Genomic DNA, 25818 nt, shown 5'->3' with positions numbered 1-25818 from the left:
GGTAAGTGTTTGTCAACCTAGCTATTTTTTTTTAGTGTAATCGTAGTCGTATTTAATTAAACTGTGTATTTATAATAAATATAAAAATGTTGCAGGCACAATGGATATACCCTACTAGCTCACTATACCAGCCCCGGCCTGTATATCCAATAAATCCGGTTTATCCCCATAAGACTACAACATACCCAAAGCAAGAGCAGCATGATTCATGTAGCACGACACTTGATGACCTCTACTTATTACTGGAACTTGCAAAAATACTTGAAGAAGATGAAAAGGAGAGCCCCAACCCTCCACCGCATAGTGGACTCAGCGAAGAAATCATAATGAAGCTAGTTAATGCTTTAATATACACGGCTACGCAGAACTGTGGCCCACAACGTACTGATACAAACTGTTACTGTTCTAAATGTGGTGGAAAATGTAGGTGTGGTGCTGTATCAGGTGGAAATGGTGGTACCGTGGGTCAAGGTGGTGGGGCAAGTACGAGTGGACTTGGCGTAGGGTTAGGGCTTGATGTGGACCTAGGTGGGGTAGGTTCTCTAGTAGGAAACGTACTCGGCAATGATGGTTCAAGGAGAGCTTCGGATAGATCCAACGGTCTAGGTGTAGGTTTAGAACTAGATGTTGGACTAGGTAATACTGAGTATTCAGCAGGAAATGTAGTCAGTGGCAGTGGTAGAGGTGACCATGGAGGGTATACGAGCGGACATGTCTATCAAGCAGGAGGAAGAGGGGGCAGTAGCGGCAGGAGTACGGGATATTCGGGATATTCAGGATATTCGGGCGCAACTAGTAGTGGGGGAAGCGGTGGACTCGTCGGTGGAGTCGGCGGACTTGTGAATGGAGTCGGCGGAGTATTGGATGGAGTCGGAGGACTTGTGAATGGAGTCGGCGGAGCTTTAGATGGAGTAGGAGATCTTGTCGGTGGAGTCGGTGGAGCTTTAGATGGAGGATCGTATTCAGGATATTCGGGCGCAACTAATAGTGGCGGACACGGTAAACATGTGGGAGGAGGCGATGGGCTTGTCGGTGGAGTCGGCGGACTTGTGAATGGAGTCGGCGGAGTATTGGATGGAGTCGGAGGACTTGTGAATGGAGTCAGCGGAGCTTTAGATGGAGTAGGAGATCTTGTCGGTGGAGTCGGTGGAGCTTTAGATGGAGGATCGTATTCAGGATATTCGGGCGCAACTAATAGTGGTGGACACGGTAAACATGTGGGGGGAGGCGATGGGCTTGTTGGTGGAGTCGGCGGACTTGTGAATGGAGTCGGCGGAGTTTTGGATGGAGTCGGAGGACTTGTGAATGGAGTCGGCGGAGCTTTAGATGGAGTTGGTGGACTTGTGGGTGGAGTTGGCGGAGCTTTGGATGGAGTCGGAAATGTTGTGGGTGGAGTTTTGAATTGAGTCGTGTAACTATTTGGAGGCTTAGGAAAAGATGATGTTCTAGCTAGATTGCCGGTATATATGGTATTTTAAGGGGATAAGTTGTTTACTTATGTAATATTCATTGGTAATATTAAAGATTAATTTGTAATATAACTTTTTTATGTTTATTTATTTACACGTATCACATGTACAAACAAATGTAATACTGTAAATTAATTTTAATGGAGACCAAATAAATGTCCTTAATGTTAGAAAAACTATTTTATTTGACACTGGTGTGTCGTACATATGTATCGATGCTGGTATGGCACTGTTCGAACTTGAGTGACCATAAACACAAGCGTGAAATTAATTTAATTATATTATTAACTTAAACATCCCTCATGTTTAAGTCGGTCTGGCTGGCATGTAAGAAATCCAAATCCGAAGTAATTATTCAAATCCATATTTTGCAAAGAACGAGTAAATTGATTGAACAATAGTAATTTTTCCACATCTTTATTTTAAATAGGCATCACAGACAATGATAACAAAACAAACGCATTATAGGTAATCTACTTCTAGACTGTGCTCATTGGTACAAGCCCGGTTTGCGCGAGATGGCTTCAGTTATAGTTAATATTGGGAACAAATATAATGACCACCATAAAATGCTTTGATACCCTAAGTTTTGCAACCAGAAATATCTACTGAACACCAGAAAAATAAAGTCTAAAAATGTAATAGTACCAGCTATTTTAGTCACGACTTCACTTTAAATTGTATTCGACCACCAAATTTAGTAAATGATCACCAACTCTTGACGACCAAATTAATGTATTATTTTTGCCTAAATAAGTCACTGTGATTGCCATAAAATGTAGGCTTATTACCAAATAAAGTATTATGATGCCATATTAAGTTATCTGTCCGGCTTGCAATGCATGCGTGAGTGTCAGTATGACGAGTGACAGGGGAAAATGGAAGAAAATGACATATTGCGCCGACGCCAAGTAAAATTGGGAACAGGGCAGGAGAAAGAAGAAGAAGAATGTGTTTCTCAATACACTCTTATCGCACTGTTTAGAGGCATGCAATAGACAATTTTCCACGCTAGTGCAGGAAAAGGGTCCCCATAATGTTATTACATTTATTTTATCAGGCCGAACTTATTTTTTTGGAGTCAGTTTACTTAAACAGGATAGCAAGATGTAAAAACTTTTTTGATGATCATTTACTACTTTTGGGATAACAATGATTTTTTTGGACTCATTTTGCTTAAATAGGATAGCAGGATTCAAAAACTTTGGTTATAATCTTACTTTAAAATGGTGGTTTAATTTTGGTGATCATTTACTATTTTTGGCTTACGAATGATTTATTTTGGAGTAATTTCACTTAAATAGGATAGCAAAGTGTTAAAACTTTGGTGATAGTTTTACATTAAAATGCGAGTTTCATTTTGGTGATCATTTACTATTTTTGTCTGCTGTTTGTTACTATATCTGGTGATCAGTTAAACATAAGCCGTTAATATTGAGTTCCTTTCCGAAAAGGTAACTATGGCAAAACTAACCAAACCAAACTGAGTTCAATAGCCAAATGAAATACACATACTGATAATTAATTATAGAAACATTTAAATAAGTTATAAAGTATGTGAATAATTCGTTTTGATAAATTATATTCAAACTATAAAAGGTTCAATCATTTAAATACCAAACCGTATTATGAGTTGAACTGGCAACTGGCAAGACGTCAGACAAGGACATCAGACATGACAAGGACAGACTACCCGCAGGGCCCAGAATCTCACCAAAATCGTTTTTGGCTAGCTACCGCTTACCCAGATGTATACATCTATATGGGTACGCGTATAAGGATTGATCGTATATTTTAGTTAGCTCAATATTTTTTGCTACACAGCCAGTCTAGAAACAAATGTATAGCTAATATCTTTGTCTCAGTGTCTTCAAAAACCAACAACCACAGATTATCTTATCCTGATAGATGCTATCTGTCACTGGATGTGAATGTCATCAAATACGTTGGTTGACATTTGTTAGATTTGAACGAATTGATTATTAAGTTTGTTGTAATTGTAATTTATTGAATTTTCTGAACTGTACAGTATATTTTATTACCTATTTTAGTTGTGGATAAGTTATACAAACTATTTCATAAATCGGTTTTGTAAAGTTATGTAAATAAAAACTTATTTATGTCAAGATGACTTCGGAAGCCGAAGCTATAAAAACAAATGAATTTCTACGACGAAGAAAGCTGAGACTTCAACAGGTTTGAATTTTGATATGATTGTTATTTTATGATTTATTTATTAATTTATTACTACAAAAAATTGGCCAAGTACCGATAAAGGATGCTATACGAGTGAATTTTTAGGTTCGAGAGCAATCTAAAGATATTGCTAAGAAAATACGACAGCGCGCCAAGGTTGAAAAGTTAAGACAGGTCGTTGATCTCGACGCAAAGAAACAGAAGGAGTATTTCGAATGTCAAGAGCGACTGGTGAAGCATCTAGAGGTGCTGTATGCGAGAGGCTTGGACAACGTCGGCGCGGGTCACCACAGTGCTTCCGAATTAGCACAACAAGGTGTGTGGACATGTACTTGTATTTATTGTTTTACTTTTTGAATGCACAAGTTATATTTTAAAAGTTGTTTTACTACAATAGAAACATTTGTTACTAGATGAAGTAATAAAGACAGACTTGTCTAAGGTGCGTGGTAAAGAAGCTGTAGCTGAACTAAGAAGGAAAAAACAGGAAAAATTAGATCAACAGAAAAAACTACTAGACAGAAAACTACAAGCAAGGTAAGAAGGCTCAATTACACTAAATAAATATTATGAATATAGATTTGAAATGCAGTGATAAGATTTTTCTCTAAAAGTTTTACAACTTTGATCTTGTGTACATTATACTTACTTATGGCAAATCTTTATTACAGGGAGGTAGCTAATGAAATAAGTCGAGAAAAGTCATCAACAGTAGCTCACAAAGTTTTATCCAAACCTGCAAATTTAAAAGTGTCCGATGACTCCACAGAAAAACCTGCTGGTTCTTCAGAGCTTGCAAAGGAGACTAATAAGGATGTAGAGAAAAATAATAATGAAGTAGAGTCTATAAAGACTGCTGACATGGCTACCCAGTGGGACATGGAGAGCATGCCACACGAGTGGGAGCCAGCTGTGCCAGCATTGTCACTTCCTACCGACAAAGACACGCCTAAAGATTCAGATGAATACGTGGGAGGCAAACCTGACAAGAACAGAAGGTTAGATCTGTTCGCCCTCAGTAAGGAGATGCCAGCAAGCTTACGAGGCCAGCATTCCCATGAAAGTAAAGAAAGGGAGCTAGGACGGCCTTCTCTCACAATAGTCTCTGAATACCTTCAGAACAGGAAGCTGCGTTTACGGGAAAATGAGCCAACAACTGTCAGCAAAAAGTCTCTAGAAGATATGCAAAGCTTGAAGCAAACTATCCAACGCACAAGATCATCTAAACCGGAAGGTAGTCCTTTTTCTGTTTGCCAAGTGCTTGATGAACAAGTTATTCCAGTGCCCACTTGGAGAGCTGAAAAAAACTATAAATTGTGTCCTAACCATGTTAATGATAATTCTCGTGCACACACTAGTCAGTTTAATAATGTAACTAATTGTCAATTAAACAAGATCTTTAGTTCCACAAGACCTGTGCGCCAGGCTGATATACTACCTAGCCCAGTCTTGAGAGGAACCAGCCCGTTTAGAAGGACTAAAGTTGCTTCACGAATTTGTAAGCAATTGTCAACTAAATACGTAATAGTGGCTTAGCAAACCATTGGAGTTGGGTCACTATACATCTATCATTAGATTTGATTGCATTCTGATCACAATATTTGCTCATGTATTCTTGTGACATTGTCCATTGTAAATATCACATTATGTACTAATCAAGTTTTATTCTTGTAATCAAACACATAAAGCCTATGATTTTTAAAATAAGTGTCTCAAACAAACATAAAATATGCAATTTACAGTTTCAGGAAAAGTGTCCAATGACAAAGTTAAGAATACATCAGAGGTTGGGTTCCACAGGAAGAGCTCTGTTATGATGTACAACCACTCTACCAGAGACACTCGAGACTTGCCCTATGGAGAAGATAAGTTGGTAATTAGAGACCCACAGCACGAGGAGGATGCTTATTCCCAAGCCATGAGGCAGGTGTCGGCCCTTGGTGTCAAGGACAAGGATTCTCTTAAGAAAGTCCAAGACATGAGAAGTAAAGTTGCAGTCACCAAACAAAATGTTGAAAAGGAGTATAAGGACACTATAAATTTCTTAAATAGTTTGCCTAAAGACAAGTCTAGTAAAAGCATTGTAAGTAAAACTTTCATCATCTAACTAATAAGTATCAAACTTTATGTGTTTGTTTTATGTACTTTACGTATTTACCAATTTATTACCTCCATTTTAGAAAAGTGCGTACATGGATGAGCGACGACAGCTAATGCAAGAAGAAAGTCGCCAGCAAAAGATGCAACAAGAATACAAGAAAATAGAAAAAGAATGTAGAAAACATAACTGTTCGGTAAATATTTCACTAATAATTAATATTTTCATTAAATAATTCATTTATCAGACAAATTGATAAATATCCATATGCCATTTATTTTCAGAAAAACCAATTAAAAAACCAATCCCGGTCTCCGTCAAGACTTGAGACAGATGAGAACTTTGATAGCAGAGACTTCCAATACTCTTGGATGCCTGTGCCGGAGAGCGACGGCAACCTCGCCATCCACGCTATACCTAACACAGTCAGACAGGGGAAGTCTGGCAACAGTGTAAAGTTCAGCAAGGTTGACAGCTACCACGAATACAGGTCACGCCATAAGCACACACCGCCGACTAAAGATATCCAGGACAGACCTACTAAAAAAGTGGTTGAAACTGTCATAATAGATAAAGCAGCCACTGAGTCTTCCGATACCTGTTCTGTTACCTCAGAAGCAAGTTCCATTGAGAATCTGAAAATTGGCCCAAATACAAAACATAAAAGTGCCAAAGAGATCAATCAGAATCTTTCAGCTGCTGAAAGAATTATTATCTACAAAGTACTAGATTCAAAAACTGAGAAAAAAACGAAAAGACAGACCAAACTTTTAAATGAGATAGCTAAATCATTGACTTGTATTGAAAAGGGTCAGAAGAAGCTGGCCGGCGAAGACGGAATAGAGCCTCAAGCAAAGCAATCGGCACATGTGCGGTCATATAGCAAGAGTGCTGATAATGCAGTCTCATTCGAACATCTCAACGAAGGTAAAGATTCATTTAATAAACTCTTTTGCAAAAAAAACGGGCACCTATGCGAAATCTTAGTTTTAAGGACTTTACGTGTATTTCAAAGGGTTTTTATGATTGTAGTATGTTTCTAGCATCAAAAGAGTTAACGAAGCATGCGTGAGAGTGTATTCTAAATTTGAATTTTGTACGATTGCTAAGAAATTGGTTAAACCTTGTTTTGGACTAATTGCTGGTAGAAAGTTCGTCGGTGTTTTGAAAAGTTTTTGCAGTGATTTTCAGGAATATGATAATGCAGTTTTAACTAATGATTAATGTACTTTTTTGTTTGATCAAAACCTTTTTGAAAACCTATGCGTATTTGATAAAATTTTCACCTGCTCTAAATGGGCTTTACTGATGAATGATGGCAATGTTAAGAGTTTCGGTATTTTAGTGTAAAGCGTTCTATTGTTTAGATATTGTATTCACGTGTTTTAAAATATCCCTTTCTCATAAATAAACACTATTTAGAGGAGTATCAGTACTTTGAGCTGCGACAAAACCAATTTAAAGTAAGCAGTGCCGATCACAACTCGTCTACTATCGGACTGTGACATTTAAAAAATACCAAATTTTGTGATAAATGTTAAAATTAACCACATGAAAAATTATGAGGAGGGTTAAAGCTATCTAAAAAATCAAATTATTGCCGCGTTGAAGCTCTCGATAACTCCATAGGTACCGGGTTACTAAACGGTGATTAAGCTGAAAGGGAGTCAAGAATTCAAAATTATTGGCCAAACGTATGTTTCTTAAGAAATGAGCAGATAGTCAATTATTGTTATGATTTAAGCAGGAAAGTGCTGCAGATGCCAGAAAATCTCGATGCAGGCAACTTTATTTAATAAAATGTCCGTGGGATGAAAACACGCTATTTGAACGCTAAGACTCATAGATCTTCAGAGGTCTACGGAGTTTCCCAAGAGACGAGGTTGTTTAAAAATCAGTGATTACGAGACCTTAAGACCTCGTGCTCACAGTATATGCGCTACTTTCTGTATTTTGTAGAATTTCAAGACTTTTAAAAATGTCAATATCTGATAGGAGACGAGTTGTTGTCGGCACTGCTTACTTTAAATTGGTTTTGTCGCAGCTCAAAGTACTGATACTCCTCTAAATAGTGTTTATTTATGAGAAAGGGATATTTTAAAACACGTGGGTAAAATATGTAAACAATAGAACGCTTTACACTAAAATACCGAAACTCTTAACATTGCCATCATTCATCAGTATAGCCCATTTAGAGCAGGTGAAAATTTTATCAAATACGCATAGTTTTTCAAAAAGGTTTTGATCAAACAAAAAAGTACATTAATCATTAATTAAAACTGCATTATCATTTTCCTGAAAATCACTGCAAAAACTTTTCAAAACACCGACTAACTTTCTGCCAGCAATTAGTCCAAAACAAGGTTTAACCAATTTCTTAGCAATTGTACAAAATTCAAATTTAGAATACACTCTCACGCATACTTGGTTAACTCTTTTGATGCTAGAAACATACTACAATCATAAAAACCCTTTGAAATACACGTAAAGTCCTTAAAACTAAGATTTCGCATAGGTGCCCGTTTTTTTTGCAAAAGAGTGTATTATCAGTTCTAAGGATTAAGGATGTTCTGTTAGTTGCAGTAATCTTCTCAATCCAGTTTAATGTTTTTTTTTTACAAATGAAAAGGATATAATAAATCAAGGGTTTCAGTTAGATGTAAGTTACAATTTACTATATTTTTGTTTCAGGTGTCTACAAAATGGTTGAAGAACAAGGGTGAGTTCTTTTTTCTTCATAAAATTCCCAATGATCCCTTTCCCCCTCCATATCTTTCTTACGATTTCCTATCGTTCTACAGGGCGTCCTACAACATGATGAGTTGTTGCACTACTAATGTTGAGATGTGGCACTCCACCACTCCTCGCAAACCCTGGTGGTAATTTGTTTATATGTTTTTATGATGAACGCATATCTATACGAGCCGAACGTTATCGTCTCAGCGGCTTCGAATATAATGACGTCATCCGAATTTGTCCGATTCAATCGATTCGCTGCGTGAAACTGTGCGAGGTTTCATATGATTCCATAATGTAAAGCATTCTAATATTTGATTCATTCAGTGTGTTCAATTCTAATAGGTCTGCGTTCACCATTAAACGCGACTAGCTAAGTATCATATCCGGAAGTGAGAAGTGTTATTTGAAAAATTACAATATTAGCAGATTACCTTAGTGTGATGATCATATAAGTTATGTATATTTCGTAGACAAGATAATTCTCTCTTATGTGTAATGAGAGCACTGTCGTTTTATAGTTGTACAACACATATCAACTTTTTAACAAATCGTAACTATATCGTAACATGTATTTGTTCAGAGGCAATTACAATTCCGATTAGAATGTGATAAAGAACAGTAGAGAGTTCCATACATTTTATACCTACTAAAAGATTCGAGTCTATATACAGGCTATCCATTTACAGATGCTATGAGTGCTACGAACCTTAATGAGATTCTTCGCGTTGTGGAGTCATCTAAATATTTGTGTTGAATTTCACAGGGACAACATTGCCTCCATGTACTTCAACGACCGTGAAAAGGTTGGGGAAACGCAATCCGAGAATGCTCACATGCGTACTTGTCACTGCAAGCAACCACACCCCAGTGAAAAAAGTCTGTATTGCTTCTTCCTTAACTTATATTTTTATATCACTTGATGATATTTAATGTTATTTTATTTTTAGGTTCTGCTGCGCATTGGGAAACTGCTGATGGTCTTTTGACAGCAGGGTAAATACATAAAAAAATATGTTTACCTTTTTTTAATTTTAAGAGAAGTTAAATAAAATTTTCATTATTTTAGGACAACTACCGAGGGTAAGTGCCCCAGTGCTACCAAAAACGTGAGCAAGCCTCCTGCGCAGGCTTCCACCGCGCCGTCGACGTCTTCATACATTACAGCCACCAACGACAAGGGCAGCACTTCTGAAGGTGGGTTTATTAAGTTAGTTGATGAAAGTGGACACGAGGCAGGGAAATTTTACATAGGTGCTACTGGATTCCTTAATAATAATACTTACGAAGTGGTTATACAACTTCGAAAGAAAGATGGAACTCCACTAGAAAAAAATATTGACATGAAAACAGCGATAAATCATAATAAACAAAATGAAAACAGTAAAAACAATGACGAAGATAGTAACAATGATGTACAGAATAACCCCAGACCAAAGTCTGGTGGGAATAATGTGCAAGTAAGTTCAGATGAGGATTTACGAGAAGTTCTAGGGTATAGAAGTGATACTCATAAGCAGTCTTTTGTTATTCCACCTCAAGAATTGTGTGGTGATGTGCCTGATCAGAATGGAAATGTTCAAAATGGGGCTAATACTGGACAAGTTGATGATTTAGTACTTATACAATCTAATTCAGTAAATAAAGATGTGTCCGACAAAGGGGTGCATATCCACATAGCTGAAACGAAAACATCACAGGCCCCAAAAACTGCCACAACCACATACACTCAAACTACTCCGAGCTCGCCACTCCACAGACCCGTATTCTTCCATATGAGCTCCTCCAGCTCCACTGCTTACATGAGCCCACCAGAAATGATATTACCTAAATTCTTCCGACAAAAATGTGGCAGCGACATCATTGACAGCGAAGTATACGATCCAATACAAAGAATTGAAGTGACAGCAAACGAATACTGTGAAGAATATGCAGGCTGTAGTTGCAGAAAATGTCTGCTGGCAAGAAAAGTGACACTGAGTAAAGTACCGATATATCGCAGACAGAATGAAAGTAAGAAGGAAGCAATACCTAATACGGGCCATAATGCTCTCGATGTACGAACCGAAACGCAGGACATTTCACGTGACAGAAATGTACCCAGCACAGTGTCCAGCAACGTTGAGAGAACCATCAAACCGAAATGCTCGCATCACAAGCGTAGACATGCTGAATCTATTAAAAGACATTGCTACAGAAATCAAAAACAGTCTATAGAAAGTATTCGCTCATCACGAAACATGGGATTGAATTTGAATTTAAAGAATAGATATAAATCTGCAAGTACAAATCGCGACAAAAAATCTGATCCCAGTATAAATCCAATAATTAAAGACTACGTAAATAAATTACTGGCTTTAAACAGAGAAGGCCTGAAAGCAGTTGAAGTGGCAGATCAGGAATGCAGTTCAGTGGGTACTCCTGGCAGCTCAATTATTAATGTCCCATTTAATGTTGATGAGAGAAAAACCTCCTTATTAAGTACCATATCGTTAGAACAAATAAAATCCTTACTGAAACAACAAATCATGGAAGAGGAACTAACAAAAAATTACAAACAGGGCTCTTTTATTTATTCACTAGGTAATAGCAAAAACAGTCTCAGATACTCTTCCTCCCGAACATGTCGCAAAAAACCTGTACATAAAGTGAAATCTTTGAATATATCCAAACAATTGCTAAAGGTAAATAGGACTTCTGAGCGAAAGCCAAGACACTTCCAACCGCAACTATATGCTGTTGGAAACGTCAAAACTCGAGTGTACGGATGTAGCACATCTAGAAAAACACGCTGCAAAAGTTCGCCAACGCCAAGGCAGGTTTATAGCACCGAGCCATATTCTAAATGCAACGATTCCTTATCTACAACCAAAAATTCCACTGCAACTGTTAACTGTCGCAGTAACAGATCGGGAACTGCTGATGTAGTTTCTCCTGACTTAGAGTACAATAATCCAGATGTGAAGGGTCGCAGTAGCCAACAATTACCTCTACATAGAGCAACTGCCACCGAGTCGACGGTCGCTTCAGGGACAGTCGGTGATTTAAAATGTGATGTTCCCGTAAGTATGTCTACTCAGACGTCGCAAAATAAAGACGTTAACACAGACAGTCATTTTATGAAATTAGCAGAAGACAAATTGCATAACATGGAAAAGATCGCAGACTTAACCGAAAAGTGTACGAAACGCCTGTCAAATCTAGCTAAAGTACTACAGGAAGTACGGAAAAATAAATCGCTGGTTTATAGTCAAATATCATCTGCCGAATCAACGGACTCTCATTCGGATCACAAATACGAAGAGGAAGCGTTGGCTCCATTAGAATCTAACGATATTCCGCAAATATTGGAAAAATCACCTGAGCAATTTCCTAATGAAAATTACAAAGTCGCAAACGAAATACTGCAATCAGGGTACATTACTGTCTTGCCAGATATTCCCAAACCATCATTAGAATTATCCGACTCAAACATACCGTCGCGTCCGAAGTCTGCTGACAAACTAGATTCGCCCCTGCATTTGTCGGCAACTACAGCAGAAATGACGATCAAAAGTAGACCAAAACCACCACCAGCTTTATCTCGAGTTAGTTTTAAACATGGTCAAGAATACGTAATCCCGCATGAACTTTCCACGGTAATTGAAGTAGATTCTCCTATGAGTATGAAACTCAAAAATCAGTCTGCACGCAACGATCTTAAGGATTCTTCCTTCAACTCGAACAGGTCATCTCCTAGGGATAATGTGATTGAAAAAGAGAATGTCAAGCAGCGTAAATCTCGAAATGAATCTAATGTAAACCCTGACTTACTTCAAACAAATTCCATTTTTACTAACAAGTATAAATTGTCATCAGAGTCGTCAGACGAATCTAAATTTCAAATGATAGATCTAAAACATTTTAATGAGATAATGTTGGAGCCTTTTATTAGCATTCAAGAATATGCTAAACAATACAACATGGAACCCCCAGATGAGGGTTCCAACCTGGATGAGTTACATAGAGAGGATATCAATAACGATGACATGAGTTCTCTACATTCTGACGGTAGTTTGCCAGACGTAATAGCAGAACTTTTGAAACGAAATATCATAACTGAACCATTTAAGTTTGACACGGCATCTAATGTTAACTCTACCACTGTATCTTCAGAGTCGACTTTGTCTATGTTAGCTTTATCGAAAGTACGTAGAGATAGAAAGAGATCTCATGTTTTCCGCAATAAGGAGAATATTGGCGAAACATCTGATACCATGAGTATGTCTTCAAATCCAGACCTAGAAAACGCTTTTAAAAAACTGGGTATGGGTTGGGCATCGTCTACACTGAAGAAGACGAAGGAACGATTAGCTTTATCGTCATCTTCCAATACTTCAAGTTCTAGCTTATCTCAATTCAAAATTAAAAGTTTTAATCAGGATGTACCAGTTCTAGTTACCGATTCTGTTTCATCCGTAGCTCATGTAACTAAAGGCGTGCAGCATAAGAATACCCTTGACAACTCCAAAAGTGCCGAACAGCAAACCACCCTATGTAATTCTATGACTGTCAAAGAATTTTTAAGAAATGAACTTGCCAAGAAAATAACATTCACAAATAAATCAAATGCACATGATACTCAAGAAGAATTTGTGTCCATGTTCGAAACAAAGATGCCCGAAGAAATGAAAGACACATCGCAAGTAATTCACGACCGCTCGGCAGACAGTGCACCGAGCGGCACTAACCGGGCACGCACATCCACCCCAGTGCAGCTATTCAAATCTGTGACGTACCACTCGAGCTCCAGCTCGAACGTGTCTAACGGCTTGTTCAGTAACGCTGATGACCTGTCGTCGGTCAAAATGACGTCAAATTCCATGAAAAACCATTCCACATCTGATAAGGATGACTTGACCATTCCCAACTTCAGTCTGAGAATGAAAAAGAGTTCTGACTGTAGTAAGAGTGATTAAACGTAAATTGTTGGTTTGTGATATGTTTATTTATATGAAAAATAATTATTAGTTAGAAAAATATTTATGTATTACTGTAATGATGTTATTTGAACTTTATGTGTATCAATTCTGGAAATTTGTACTAATATATGGGAGAAAACCAAAGTTTCCAGGAGAGCAAAAATAAGAAATTTTACAGTCTTAAGGACATCATACTTTATTTTAAATATGCACCAAACAGCAAGAAATTCTGAGGCCAGCAATATGTAACTACTCATTATAGTCTCTTACGTTAATACAAATTTCCAGTATCAATATTTTCAATAAATCAATGAGTTAAATTTAATCAAGTTATTTTTATTTATTTCACTTTAAGTAAATAAGCAGCTTGGGTCACCACAACATTATTTTTATATTGTTTCCACATACAATAACAGCATTTCTGATATTCACATAATATAGTAAGATCTTTATACAGATTCCAAAAGTTAATTATTATATTCGAGATTTATGAACACTATTGTTTAATAGATTTTAATACCTTTGGTATTATGTATATTAACAGAACTATGTCATAGGTCTTTGTTATAAAACTTGTGACTTGCAGTGCTAATTGTTGGATGGCTGACAGAAAGACGAGTGCTTTTTGACAGAGATCCAACACACTACAAATTAAGAACAATGGGTGCTATTCACTATGCAATAACTTAACCAATAAATAACACATTTTTACGTAAATTTAAATAATACCTGCTAAATGATCACAGAACATAATTAGCTCCTAAACTATACTAGCAAGGGAAACTTATGCATTTATACATTTGAGATTTGAGATTAAAATGAGATTTCTGATCAAATAAGTATTATCTGAAAGTTAAAAGTTTCCCAAATGAAATTTTTGCTAAAATATTAATTTTGCTATTATAGTTATTCTTTCTTCTTATCATCCTTTAGTAGATGCTCCTTTACTAGTGTATATGCCAGTCCTATAGTTAGTGCTGACACCACGGTGCCTTGGGCTGCCACTCGGAGCTGCATCAGAAACACACTGGTGCTCATTTTACCCTTGGTCTTGTACTTATATGCTCCAAACCCACACACACCTATTAATCCCAGAATACCTGAAAAATAATGATTTCAGCACTATGAACACTTATAATTTTGTATTTTCATGATTGATAAAGATAATAATTAACTATTCTTACCTATGATCATAAATGGTGAATCTTTTGACTTTCGTGCAAGTCTGTCTGCTTGAGATTCATCTCTATACTCGAATACAGCTTTTGGGTTTGACATTTTGATCCTGAAAATAAGCACAAAATACCTTCAGCTGACTGATTACGGGTAATTTTCATTATTTAGTTAATTAAATGGTATACAGTAGTCTTAATTTTGTATCTTGTTAATTAAAATCAAGATACATCAATATGTTCTTATAAAGATCACTGGGTACCTAGATAGATACCACGAATTATTATATTTTATATTTCAAAGGTCACACATCTGTATTGATAGGTTAGGACGTTTGTATTTTGCTAATATTCCACTAACAAAATTATATAACTTCAAACTTTTGCATCACAATTACACAGGGGACACTTACACACAGCGTGACAGCTGCTGCTTCTACTATTGAAACTTGAAAGAGAATTCTCCTGTTTCTGTACCTTTCACAACCAACGTGTTTCTGTCTCAACCAGTATCCATCAACGGAAAGGGAAGAAAACATCAATTTTTGTGACGTAGTCTGAAAAATTTCCCTTAGCTCCCTTGAAGTAGATACCGCGTAATCCGTCAAACTTCTGAAGGTCACGGCTGTCAAAGTGTCAATGTCAAACTTCATCCCGTTCGTTGTGACAATGGCTGCGTTCCGCGTGAGATTTTTAGCGCTTAGTGCCTAGTGTGAGATTTGCACAAGTTAACTCTCTCGATGCGTTAATTATCATACAATTTAATTACGTAGCATTAATTTTGTAGCTGTTTATTTAATAGAGCTGTCATCGGATCTTTGTCGTAAAGGAGCAAGCGGAACGTAGCCAATCTTTCCATTTCTGAACGACGGCAGATAAAAAGTTTAATCTTTACTCTAATCCATTTAATCCATAACTATATCGATAAAAAAGATTTGATAGATTATTGCTCTGTTTAAAAGCTAAACTATACCCGACGCGGGTAAATCCGCGGGAAACGCTAGTTTAGAAATAATAAATGACCACAAGATGTCTTGGTGATTTCTTAATTTAACGCTTAATATTGGGATCCCAAATCATACATATTCAAGGTACAGAGAAAATCTATCCAGAAATAATCAATTTCTCTATAACTTTCATTCAAATTAACTTCGTAAAGAAAATTGGCATGTATAAATACATTGTAAAACTACATAGATATTAGATATGTAGGTAGGTACCGCTCAGATAATTTTAATTTTATAAGCACGTGTAAATGGTATAAATTCCATTGCTTCTGGCTTCTACTAAATAAGGTCATGGCAAATAGGTTAGAAATACTTGGCCGAGTATTTTGTTACGTCTAGATACTATAGGTATAAAAAATACCCGGCCAACTGTGAGTCAGACTTGCGCATGTAGAGTTCCGTACCTTAAAATCAGGTTTTTTGTAAGGGAGCCCCTTAAATATTTAGGTACCTAAGCTACTTGCACTTTCATATTGGAATCGTAGTTTTCAGTATTTTTATGAGTGCGAAAAAATCATAATTCGGTATTCAAACATTATTGCTAATATTTACTCTCATGAAGAACCCATGACCATAACAGCCGAACGGATCATAAAGGATGAGCAACGCATGGCGCGGTCGGTTCTTGGATGGGTCATCTTGTCATGGTCACGAGTTCCTCCGTATTTCGGCAGGCCTCAGTCCTGAATTTATGAATAGGCCTCGGCCTAGGGGCCGAAGATTTCAGAAGATGAAAGTCAAACACGTCCACTGGTTTTATCATAAGGTCCCCTTGGCCGAATTTACTACAAATGGAAAATTATTCTCTGTAAGGTTTGTACATGGGGCGGCGGAAATAAAGAAGCCTACTCTCCTTAAAATATAAATCCGGCACTGGGAGGCATGTTAAATTGTTGAGTCCTGGCTTTCATTTGAACATCTTTGGCAGTCGTCAGGTACCTAGGGTCCGGGGGTGAGAGTGCTGATTCCGAGTTTTGTAAGCTAACGTTCTCGATACGTAAGTATAACTCTGCTGAAATCACGAGCCGTATACATTTCATGACTCAAATATTAGGTACATCTTCATTCATTTTGCCTGCTTATAACGTTTACTATTATATATTTATGAGCAAGATCGTTTATCACACGACCAATTGCCGACGATAGCCTTTATTAAAAAACAGTTCTAAAATTAATAGTACGTAATTAAGTTATATGATAATTTACGTATCGAGAAATTTAACTTGCAAGATTCCCACTAGGCATTCAGAGAGTCTGACATCCAGTCATACCAAAAAGTATTTCAGATTGCCCAGGTGTCTGGGTAGAAGAGGTCAGATAGGCAGTCGCTCCATGGAAAACTGGTACTCAGCTGCATCCTGAGAGACTGGAAGCCGACCTCAAGATTAGTTGGTAAAAGGGAGAGAGACTGGGTTATTAGAAAAGAAAAAAAAACTGAAGACAATACAAAATCTATATTTTTGGTCCCAATGAATAAGGCAAGCAAATTGACAAAAATAACACGACCATAATAATTATTTAACAAATACTTATAAATACGTATAAATGTATCAAAAATAAATTAAAAGCTAAGTGAGACATCACATTTAATTAACTATGAAATGTGTGTGTGATCCGATTTAATTCCACTAAGTATGCAGATTGCAGGTACACAATTTATGGAATATTGTATAGAATGCATTAGTTTATTGAGAGACACGTTACGCCAACACAAAAAGCGCCGAACTTTTAGTCTGAAATCCAATTTTAGAAGGCACTTTATAGGAACGTACTGATAGTGTTGCGTTTAACTATTTCATAACTTCTCAGCAGACACGATTCATCATTCATTCATCTTGCGTGACGTATGTTATCGTCATTGTCTAATGACGCACTGACCTCTTATTTGAAACTCTGACGTTCTCCTCGGATTGAATCTATTTGCGTACCCTAGGTAACGTACGTCTGAACTCACGACTGACGTAGTTCAAATCAGCGGTCACCAACTTAGGCCCAAGTTCACGACAGCATAAACGTCCATTTTTCTTTAAACAACTGTTTACTTTGAAATGTGAGGCATACAATATTTTAACCATACCATTCTATAGCTACCCTCTTATTAAGCTTGCTCTCCATGACCGACATCCCATTGCGTTCGGATTCATCAAAAATAGCTTAGGTTTTGATGATTGTTGGTGGCATGCCAGCTATTTTAAAAGTCAATCAGAATGAATCTATTAAAGTTTAAGAAAATACTATGAGTAATATCTTCTGACTTCAGCTGCTAGTTCCTCGTAAGATGACTCGTCGATTATCACAAAACGCTTGGCTCTCCTACTGAAGTAGAAAATGTCGCCCGTGTAGATATCGAACCAGAGAGCATGAATGTGAAGGTCGTACTTCTCCAAACGCTTCTTCAGCATTCCGTAGGACGCGATATTTGATAATTGTTGCAGGGTATTTACCTGAAATTATTAAACCACCAAATTATTACCACCATACACACCATCGAAGCCTTCTAAGTTATTTTGATCTATATTTTTAATAAATATTTACATATATTAGTTATATAAAAATTAGGGTTTCTCTCAAATTGGAAGTGGCGAGGAAAGGGAGAATGCGGATGACTGGTTTCCAGCGGTTGCACTCTATTCGCTGATATTTGATTCTATGCGAAAAAAGATATGTTAAAATTCTATTCCTTCGCCTCGGTCGCTGCCGTTGATTCTCATAGATATGCATTCACAATAAGGGAACTACTTAACGCATCCAAAAATCGTTAGTGATGAGAAAAATGGCCGTGGCGTCTAGCTGTTTCCACGAGCGTTTCGTCTTCAATGCTGACTAACGGCCAGTTTCTTCATCAAAAGTTAAAGTTAAAGTAATGTATAAAGTAAATGTAACGGTCAAATACGTTTTTTCAAGGCTAAAGTGACAGCAAAACTAATAGAAAAATTGAATTTGACCGATACTTTAACTTTAGACATTACTTTGACTTTTACTTTGGCTTTAACTTTTGATGAAGAAACTGGCTGTTAATGTATGGTTGAGTTACCTGTGACAGTTTGTCCTCTATGCAAAATTTGTTCTCTGGGTCTATGTACGCCACAAATTTTCTATGTGGTGTTTCAGCTGTAAATTTCACTGGCTTCGTGAAGTCACCGTTCATTTTAAGGAATTTGTCCAAACTACTTTTAGCATAACTACACATGAATGATGTTAAAGGAGACAGTCTTCTTTTTTCCTAAAAAAAGATTACAAAAGCATTTTAGATACAGTGCTTTATTTCAGGATTTGATTACCTTGCAGATTTAAAGCAAGCATAGTAACTTACTGTTGTAGTTTCCTTCTCATCCTTTAGCTTATAGAGAAGGTTCATCGCTTTACAGTCACTGTGGCCACACACAATAATGTGCCTTATATCATAGGTTATACAGCCGAGCTCCAAGGCGGCCGGCTCGCAGCTGGTCATCTCATCCTTGAAGTGCCTCGAGTGAGGAACCAAGTTACCAGCGTTTCGCACTGAAATATGTACATTATGTATGTAGATATGTACATTAATAGGGCAATACATATACTTGAATCAGTTCTAATTTTATAAGTTTGTCTCTTTTACGAACCTACAAACATATCGCCTACGCTTGTCTCTGTGAACCTCGTCGGTATCATTCTACTGTCCATGCACGTGTAGAAAACCGCCTTGGGCTGAGCAGAAAATTATATTAGTATGAAGATGTTAACAACAGAAACTACAAGCAGAACCAGCTTTATGGAAATGCTCTCCCATAAAAAAGTAGGGCTTGCATGAATAAGCACTGAACATTCTAGAAAAAGTACCTATCCGCTTTTTCTGTGTAGGTAATATTATAGCTAAATGGTATCTGTGGATATTTATTAAATTTAGCGAGCTGAGTAGATAAAAACAACCTGTGTTAATTTAATTATTATGTTACCTACCTATGCATGGGCGTACGTCCTAAGGTTTGGGTCAGGGGGTAGAGGGGCAAATTAGATTCCTTATCCGACATTTCAAAAAGATCATCATCTGCCTTTCTGCCGGATGCAGAGGAGTACCAGTGTTTTACATGGAGCGACTGTCTATCACACCGCCACAACCCAGTCACCCGGACAACCCGATACACTACGAAAACACTGGTGGTCAGATTTTCTGGATTCCGACTACTCGTAGCCAAATAAGTTCAAATGACTGCCAGGGGCTAGGACTGAGACTACCAGCAGGTTGTTTAACAGGTTGATCGATCGAAACGCGCGGCTTTGACTTAAGTTATAGAGAGATAGCGATAGAGAGTCGAAGGAACCCTCATCCGTCTTATTATAAGAATATAGACGACAAAGATAGTCAAAAGACAGAAGTTTGAAGACAAAAGGGTTATATTAGAAGGCAGGGCGCAGGGAGCGCGAATGAGTTAAACAGTGATCAATATTTAAAATTCTTAAATATTATAATTATAACCAAATATTGGTTCGCTACGAAGCTGCTACTCTATTCATAAAAGTTAAGCAAAATGTTCTTCATCTTAACTTTATCCACGATAATAAACGGTAGGAAAACAGGAACGTAAATGCAATTGGGGTCATTTGACCACCCCCTTACCCGACGCCCATGTTGATATTGATAGCCATTATTTATTATAATTTTAACATCCATTCCTAAGCTACCGATAAAAATTAAGCCAGAACACATTATCAAAACCCGACGCCACTCCACGCCAATCGACCTTTCTTAAGTCGCCAAAGATGGCGCTGCGCGGAAACCAATTCTAAGTACAGTAGACTGCACATCAGTGGTAACTGTCATGCACCTTAACTTAATAGTAATAAGTACGATTTTCCTATAAAACTGGTACCACTGACCTGAAGTTGACTGTACCAGCGGGTGACAGGTGTAGGGAACTTGTGCTTTGAATTTCGTATTGGAACGACATCGAGTTTTTTGTACTATCCTGTACCATACATTTCATAGATATAGAATATACCATAGATTGGCAATGTGAACAGCAAAACGAGAAGTCAATTCAATGTTCTATGTATATGTAAGGCGCTCCCTAGACGGTTTATTAAATTGCGCAATATATAAAGTTTTGTGCAAATAGCCGCGTACCCACCTAGCGCACAGGCTCGCGCGGCAGCCTCGGTGTCCGGATCGCGAGCGATGGCTCCCTCGGCAGCCTCAGTAGTTTTGTTCAATTTACACGAGGCCGCCTCGCGAGGCAGGCTGAGCCATCATAAGTCCGAGAGTATTCGTAATGGACAGTCGTGTATTTTCAGCTGCAGCTATTTTCCTAGCTGCTTATTGTTTAAAGAAACGAAAACAGTCACGTATCAAGAAAAAAATTTTTGTTTAAATATTTTGGATCTTTGGGGTCCCAAAGCGCATTGTACGTGCTGTACAGTTGTATTAAGCGAATGGACTCCTCCTGACTGCCCATGATATCAAAATAACAGAAGACAAACACGGCAAGAGACAAAACTTGAAGCAGCTTCGCGCGCGAGCCAAAACACATCCGTCCCCACCTAACGCACAGCGCTCACTGAGGCACCTTTGAGCGCGTCAAGTTTACCGACAACAGATGGCTCGGGGCCGAGCCGTGCTCGGTCGAGCAAACGCGCGCCCGAGGCAGGCCGAGGCACGTCCACACCAGCCGAGGCATTTGGCTCGCGAGGCTGCCGCGCGAGCCTGTGCGCTAGGTGGGTACGCGGCTAATGACTTATAGGGGTTAATATTGTCGATTGCGCAATGATTTTTAACGATTAATTGCACAATATTAGTGTAGATCTAGGGATCGCCTAAAACGTTAGTGTGTACGAGGACAATGTTTTGTATATTGATAATAATGTCATTCAACTATACATTGTATCAGTCACCATAATCATCCTAGCTTTTTCCCAGCTAGGTTGGATCGCTTTCACTATAATCAAATAGAGATGAGTGCCAGTATTTTACAAGTGTTTTTTAAATTATTTTATTATACTAGCAATATGCTGAAATGACAATTTATTGTTGCAAAATAAACTAACAATATTGGGGTTATGCCATCAAAGCCTACGTTTATTTTAATATTCTCGTGAATGTGATTTATGTTATGTATTAATTATATGTTAGTACACACTAGCAATTTAAATAGTTTTCTCACAACATTTCACGTAAAACTGGCTCATTTTTGTCGTAAATGAATAAATAACGATGTAAACAACTTCTATACTTACTAGTGAAACGAGCGGTCCCGGGATATATTCTTCTTGGAAGATACACATCCAGGTACTACACAGGTAACCATTGTTATTGTGTTCCATCACAGGTTATCACAATAATTCACTGTGACAATATCGAAACACAAACGCGCTTGTTACCTGCGTCCCAACGCTTCAGTATCCTATGCGTGTTTAATCCTGGTGACAGCTTCATCCTCTTACTCTTTCTAAGGCAATCCCTAGACGATCAATAACATTGTGCAATATTACAATAACAATATTGTGCAACTATTTTTTGATGGTAAAATCATCGGGCGATCTTCAATCACATACTCATCACAGTAAATTTGCACAATAGGTAATATTGCGCAATTTAATTGATCGTCTAGGGAGCGCCTAACAGCAAAGTACCGTAAGAGAGCGGGCTCTCTTTCACTCTCTAAGCCAATCTATGAGTACCTATATTCTATATCTACGATACATTTAGTGCGTTCAAAGACACAAATGCAACATGCCATGTGATCATACGCTACCCCGCGCGTATCCAGTCGAAAACGGCGTTTTGCAAGGAAAGAAGGAAAAAATTATAATTCAAAACCTCTCGAAACATTCAGATAACAACCTGACTGACTTTTTTTCTCCTTTTATTCCATTTTTATTCCCTATTTTAATAAAATTGTTGTTGATAAGTACGTTTCGTTATACGAGTTCAAAATAATATGACGTTGTTAAGTTATGACGTTCCGTCCCTTCCAGTAACGTACCAAGATCGGCGCCATCTCCAAGTATCAGCTAGGAAAAAATGAAAAACAAAATCCCTCATTCAAAGTAATCCGATGAATTTTTTAAAGAAAAATATAATTGTATTTCGCATTAAATTTTAATGTGTGAACTTTCAGAGTCCGACATCAATAAAATTACTTTGAGGTATAATATTAGCCCGTTTGATAAGATCACACCTCATGTTTACTTCTACTATTTAAATTTCCCGCCACTAGACGACACTAACCGTAAGCATCGTGTGGTGTGGGATGTTCCCCCTCTCATTGCAGCACACCGATTAAGCTCGATTGACGCGACTGGATGTAAATGCGTGGGGTCGCATGTGATCACATGGCATTTTGTATATGTCTCTGAACGTATTAAAAGTATGTATACAGAATGGTACTTGCATGCGTCAAGTGGCGTGGGGTGGCGTCGGGTTTTGATAATGTGTTTCTGGCTTAACTCCTTCCCCAGGGTCTCCTTTGCTTGGTCTTAACAGCGTCACGTGACTTCGCGAGTAGCGTTTACGTGCTGCGTGCTGCTTAATTTTAAACGCAACTTAATTTTATCAGGTTGGCATAGCCTGTAGCTAACAGAATCTGCCACTTATGCTGTCAGTCGAATGAAATGTCAAAATAAATATAATTTTGATAAATACATTTTGCTACAGAAACTTTAATAATTATCGGCTAGCAAGAATACAGAAATAAATAATATCAATAGATTTTTTTTCGGTGGATAATTTAAAAACAGTAATTTGTATCCGACATCACAACATAGTGGCATTTTTTTATAAAATATAAAGGTCAGTCGCATTTATATTACTTACCGTCGGCGTGCTTTTTACTTGTTGGAACTGCTTCACCATAACTGAACGATCCAAAACACGATATCGCATAATACCTCGTAGTATTCTCTCCATGATTATATTATTTACACACTCACATCAGCTTTCCACTGTGCTTAAAATATAATGATACAAAATAAAGAAGTAAGGTTGCATGTCGTTGGAATGAGATTGACATCTGTGACCTTCATTACCGAAGCTTATCGTGTCCGCATTGGAGTCGATTCCCAGAGGTAACGCGAAAATAATAGCGGGTCAATGTATCAACCAATAACATGTATGACCTTCCATATACAAATTATAGCAGAGACAATCAAATAATGTAATAAGGTCGAAATCTGGCATGGAGTCTTTATTGTTTTGACAGTTTTAAACGATTCTTCTATAAAGTGGGTCATCCGTCATACATGTCAATGTTTGATAGTACACATGACATTGTTTTTTATTGGTTGCTGGTTAGCAAATCTGGACATACCGCAATATTTATCGTAATCGTTTAGATACGTCTCATTAGACAGATATGGGCCTCCTACAAACTTTGATAATATGATTTCAAGCAACTAAATTGCTAGTAACCAGATAATATAATTTACTTTTTGATAACCTCTTTTTAGATGACTACTGAAAGTGCCATTGGTGATGGAGTTACAAAAAATGTCAATGTTCCACCAGAATTGCCTGAAAACCATCGCTTTCTGGAACCTGAGAAAGCAGTTAAAACAATCACTGACATGGCAATATGGGAAAAATCAGAAGCTTACATGGAGTACACAGGCTTCATAGCAACACTCAATGAAGCTATTAAAGCTAAGCCACTGACTGTAGACTGCAAGATCTCTGAAAATGTGAAGAGACTAGTGAACATGCTGGAGTTGATTGAACGCATGATAGATGATTTCCCACCTATTGAGCAGCCACAAAGGTTTGGTAATGTTGCTTTCAGATCCTGGCTCTCCAAACTAAAGGCAAACAGTACCCTATATCTCCAAGAAGCTCTGCATCCTAGGATACACTTAGCTATACCTGAAGTCAAGGTTTACTTGGAGGAGAGCTTTGGTAATGCTACAAGGATTGACTATGGCACAGGCCACGAAATGGCTTTCACTATGTTTCTCTGTTGTTTGTTCAAAGTGGGCAATTTGTCCCCTGAAGATAATGTAGCAGTTGTATTTATAGTATTTACTAAGTATTTATCTATAGTAAGAAAGTTGCAGAAGACTTACAGAATGGAGCCGGCTGGCAGTCATGGTGTGTGGAGCTTAGATGATTACCAGTTCATACCCTTCATTTGGGGCAGTTCACAATTAATTGACCAGCCAAGGATATATCCTCCAGCCAAGTTTTTAGAAGATGATATTATTGAAAAATATCACACTGAGTATATGTTCATATCATGTATTAAACACATTAAAGAAGTGAAGAAAGGTCCATTTGCAGAGCATTCTAACCAGCTGTGGAGTATAAGTGCAGTTGGCTCTTGGACTAAAATTAATCAAGGTCTCATTAAGATGTACAAGAAAGAAGTCTTGGCAAAGTTTCCAGTAGTTCAGCATGTGCTGTTTGGCTCACTTCTCCCCATTAGGAGGTTCCCTCTCAACCATTAGAAAAATGGCTCTGACAATTCTGAGAAACTGAAGGGAGGAACAAGGGTTGGCAATATAAAGCACTCACTGCAAATATTGGGAATGAACTGTCAGGAATGAGATTTCAAAAAGAATAAGAGAATTAGACGACAGCGTTTCTTGGAGTACAATGTGTTTTATTTATATGTATTCAACCAACTTAACAGCTACTACCATTAGGCTTTTCTAATTAAAAAATGCCAGTATTATGTGTTGTGCAATTTATGATAGAAACATGTTATTTAATTACTTACAAACGGGCAGGCACGGGAGGTACAAGCCTGTCATGACGTCACATGTCTTATCAGACAAACATGAAATCGGTATTTAGTTTATTTCCTTGCTTACTATATCTTAGCTTGCTTATCTGTATACCACAAAGTAGATATTTCTTAAGTTATTACGAATGACTAGAAGAACTACTATTATGTTACGTAATTCAACAATAAGTTATGTTTACTCACTTCCGATTTCGGTAGATAGTGGTTTTGTATTTTGTTAATCGTTTTCGCAATATAACAATTTATGTGCGTACTTTGACCCAGTCTCATTATTATACTTGTACGTACATTATTTATATCATTGTTCTTGCTTTGCGTGTTATAAGTATAATGTTAATGTGATATAATTTTATTGATGTCTGTCGTTAATTTTAGCATTTAACCACAATGTCTTGTCACTTAATAAATATTTACTTGAAAAACATACGGCGTATTATTTCAAGCCCCCTGAAGAAAAGGAAACAATATAATA

The 25818-nt window shown here is 37.5% G+C and overlaps 5 protein-coding genes across 12 annotated transcripts; 3 read left to right on the top strand and 2 right to left on the bottom strand.

The window, feature by feature from the left end:
* The first annotated feature begins 52 nt into the window (after positions 1–52).
* On the top strand, positions 53–1898 carry LOC126054905 (uncharacterized). Its single transcript, XM_049841806.2, has one exon. The coding sequence runs from the start codon at positions 87–89 to the stop codon at positions 1404–1406; it is 1320 nt and encodes a 439-aa protein (XP_049697763.2). The 5' UTR covers positions 53–86; the 3' UTR covers positions 1407–1898.
* A 1502-nt stretch (positions 1899–3400) lies between these two features.
* Positions 3401–13785, top strand: LOC110371615 (uncharacterized). 3 transcript variants are annotated; one of them, XM_021327955.3, is made up of 12 exons: positions 3401–3665; positions 3771–3981; positions 4079–4202; positions 4337–5163; positions 5408–5748; positions 5846–5959; positions 6048–6690; positions 8455–8482; positions 8565–8642; positions 9266–9378; positions 9450–9495; positions 9569–13785. In XM_021327955.3, exons 1-12 carry the CDS (start codon positions 3597–3599, stop codon positions 13455–13457), a joined length of 6483 nt encoding a protein of 2160 aa, XP_021183630.3. In that variant the 5' UTR covers positions 3401–3596; the 3' UTR covers positions 13458–13785. The 3 variants fall into 3 exon arrangements, with proteins under 3 accessions (XP_021183630.3, XP_021183663.3, XP_021183655.3); XM_021327988.3 differs by having other exon boundaries at positions 3402–3665; positions 4337–4899; XM_021327980.3 differs by lacking the exon at positions 8565–8642 and having other exon boundaries at positions 3402–3665.
* LOC110371664 (HIG1 domain family member 1C) lies at positions 13776–15300 on the bottom strand. 3 transcript variants are annotated; one of them, XM_021328017.3, is made up of 3 exons: positions 15110–15300; positions 14645–14745; positions 13776–14560 (listed from the first exon to the last, which is right to left on the bottom strand). In XM_021328017.3, exons 1-3 carry the CDS (start codon positions 15283–15285, stop codon positions 14367–14369), a joined length of 471 nt encoding a protein of 156 aa, XP_021183692.2. In that variant the 5' UTR covers positions 15286–15300; the 3' UTR covers positions 13776–14366. The 3 variants fall into 3 exon arrangements, with proteins under 3 accessions (XP_021183692.2, XP_021183700.1, XP_049698819.1); XM_021328025.3 differs by having other exon boundaries at positions 15046–15244; XM_049842862.2 differs by lacking the exon at positions 15110–15300 and adding an exon at positions 14896–15008.
* Positions 15301–17074: 1774 nt separating this feature from the next.
* On the bottom strand, positions 17075–23558 carry LOC110371320 (beta carbonic anhydrase 1). Of its 2 annotated transcripts, XM_064035004.1 has the most exons (6): positions 23426–23558; positions 23060–23134; positions 19239–19323; positions 18953–19140; positions 18674–18862; positions 17075–18083 (listed from the first exon to the last, which is right to left on the bottom strand). In XM_064035004.1, the coding sequence occupies exons 1-6, from the start codon at positions 23516–23518 to the stop codon at positions 17874–17876; spliced, it is 840 nt and encodes a 279-aa protein (XP_063891074.1). In that variant the 5' UTR covers positions 23519–23558; the 3' UTR covers positions 17075–17873. The 2 variants fall into 2 exon arrangements, with proteins under 2 accessions (XP_063891074.1, XP_063891075.1); XM_064035005.1 differs by lacking the exon at positions 23060–23134.
* Positions 23188–25770, top strand: LOC110371296 (serine/threonine-protein phosphatase 2A activator). Of its 3 annotated transcripts, none has more exons than XM_021327477.3 (2): positions 23188–23401; positions 24058–25770. In XM_021327477.3, the coding sequence occupies exon 2, from the start codon at positions 24058–24060 to the stop codon at positions 25045–25047; it is 990 nt and encodes a 329-aa protein (XP_021183152.1). In that variant the 5' UTR covers positions 23188–23401; the 3' UTR covers positions 25048–25770. The 3 variants fall into 3 exon arrangements, with proteins under 3 accessions (XP_021183152.1, XP_021183160.1, XP_021183169.1); XM_021327485.3 differs by lacking the exon at positions 23188–23401 and adding an exon at positions 23535–23676; XM_021327494.3 differs by lacking the exon at positions 23188–23401 and adding an exon at positions 23696–23720.
* Positions 25771–25818: the final 48 nt, after the last annotated feature.

Source organism: Helicoverpa armigera, chromosome 5, assembly GCF_030705265.1.
Source record: "Helicoverpa armigera isolate CAAS_96S chromosome 5, ASM3070526v1, whole genome shotgun sequence".
NCBI classification, from domain to species: domain Eukaryota; kingdom Metazoa; phylum Arthropoda; class Insecta; order Lepidoptera; family Noctuidae; genus Helicoverpa; species Helicoverpa armigera.
Note: the sequence above shows the minus strand (reverse complement) of the source record. Positions and strands in the feature narration are given on the sequence as shown.

What these genes read in the sequence shown, in the direction of transcription:
- LOC110371320 (XM_064035004.1), bottom strand. Translation starts at nt 23,518, where the DNA reads ATGGAGAGAATACTACGAGGTATTATGCGATATCGTGTTTTGGATCGT. An exon ending in AAGTAAAAAGCACGCCGACG is followed by an intron (nt 23,135 to 23,425) that starts GTAAGTAATATA and finishes AAAATTAAGCAG; the next exon opens with CACGCAGCACGTAAACGCTA. An exon ending in AAGGAGACCCTGGGGAAGGA is followed by an intron (nt 19,324 to 23,059) that starts GTTAAGCCAGAA and finishes TTTTCTGCTCAG; the next exon opens with CCCAAGGCGGTTTTCTACAC.
- LOC126054905 (XM_049841806.2), top strand. Translation starts at nt 87, where the DNA reads ATGTTGCAGGCACAATGGATATACCCTACTAGCTCACTATACCAGCCC.
- LOC110371615 (XM_021327955.3), top strand. Translation starts at nt 3,597, where the DNA reads ATGACTTCGGAAGCCGAAGCTATAAAAACAAATGAATTTCTACGACGA. An exon ending in TAAAGTTGCTTCACGAATTT is followed by an intron (nt 5,164 to 5,407) that starts GTAAGCAATTGT and finishes TGCAATTTACAG; the next exon opens with TTTCAGGAAAAGTGTCCAAT. An exon ending in ACCACACCCCAGTGAAAAAA is followed by an intron (nt 9,379 to 9,449) that starts GTCTGTATTGCT and finishes TTTTATTTTTAG; the next exon opens with GTTCTGCTGCGCATTGGGAA.
- LOC110371664 (XM_021328017.3), bottom strand. Translation starts at nt 15,285, where the DNA reads ATGAAGTTTGACATTGACACTTTGACAGCCGTGACCTTCAGAAGTTTG. An exon ending in AAACACGTTGGTTGTGAAAG is followed by an intron (nt 14,746 to 15,109) that starts GTACAGAAACAG and finishes GCTTATTTTCAG; the next exon opens with GATCAAAATGTCAAACCCAA. An exon ending in TTCACCATTTATGATCATAG is followed by an intron (nt 14,561 to 14,644) that starts GTAAGAATAGTT and finishes ATTATTTTTCAG; the next exon opens with GTATTCTGGGATTAATAGGT.
- LOC110371296 (XM_021327477.3), top strand. Translation starts at nt 24,058, where the DNA reads ATGACTACTGAAAGTGCCATTGGTGATGGAGTTACAAAAAATGTCAAT.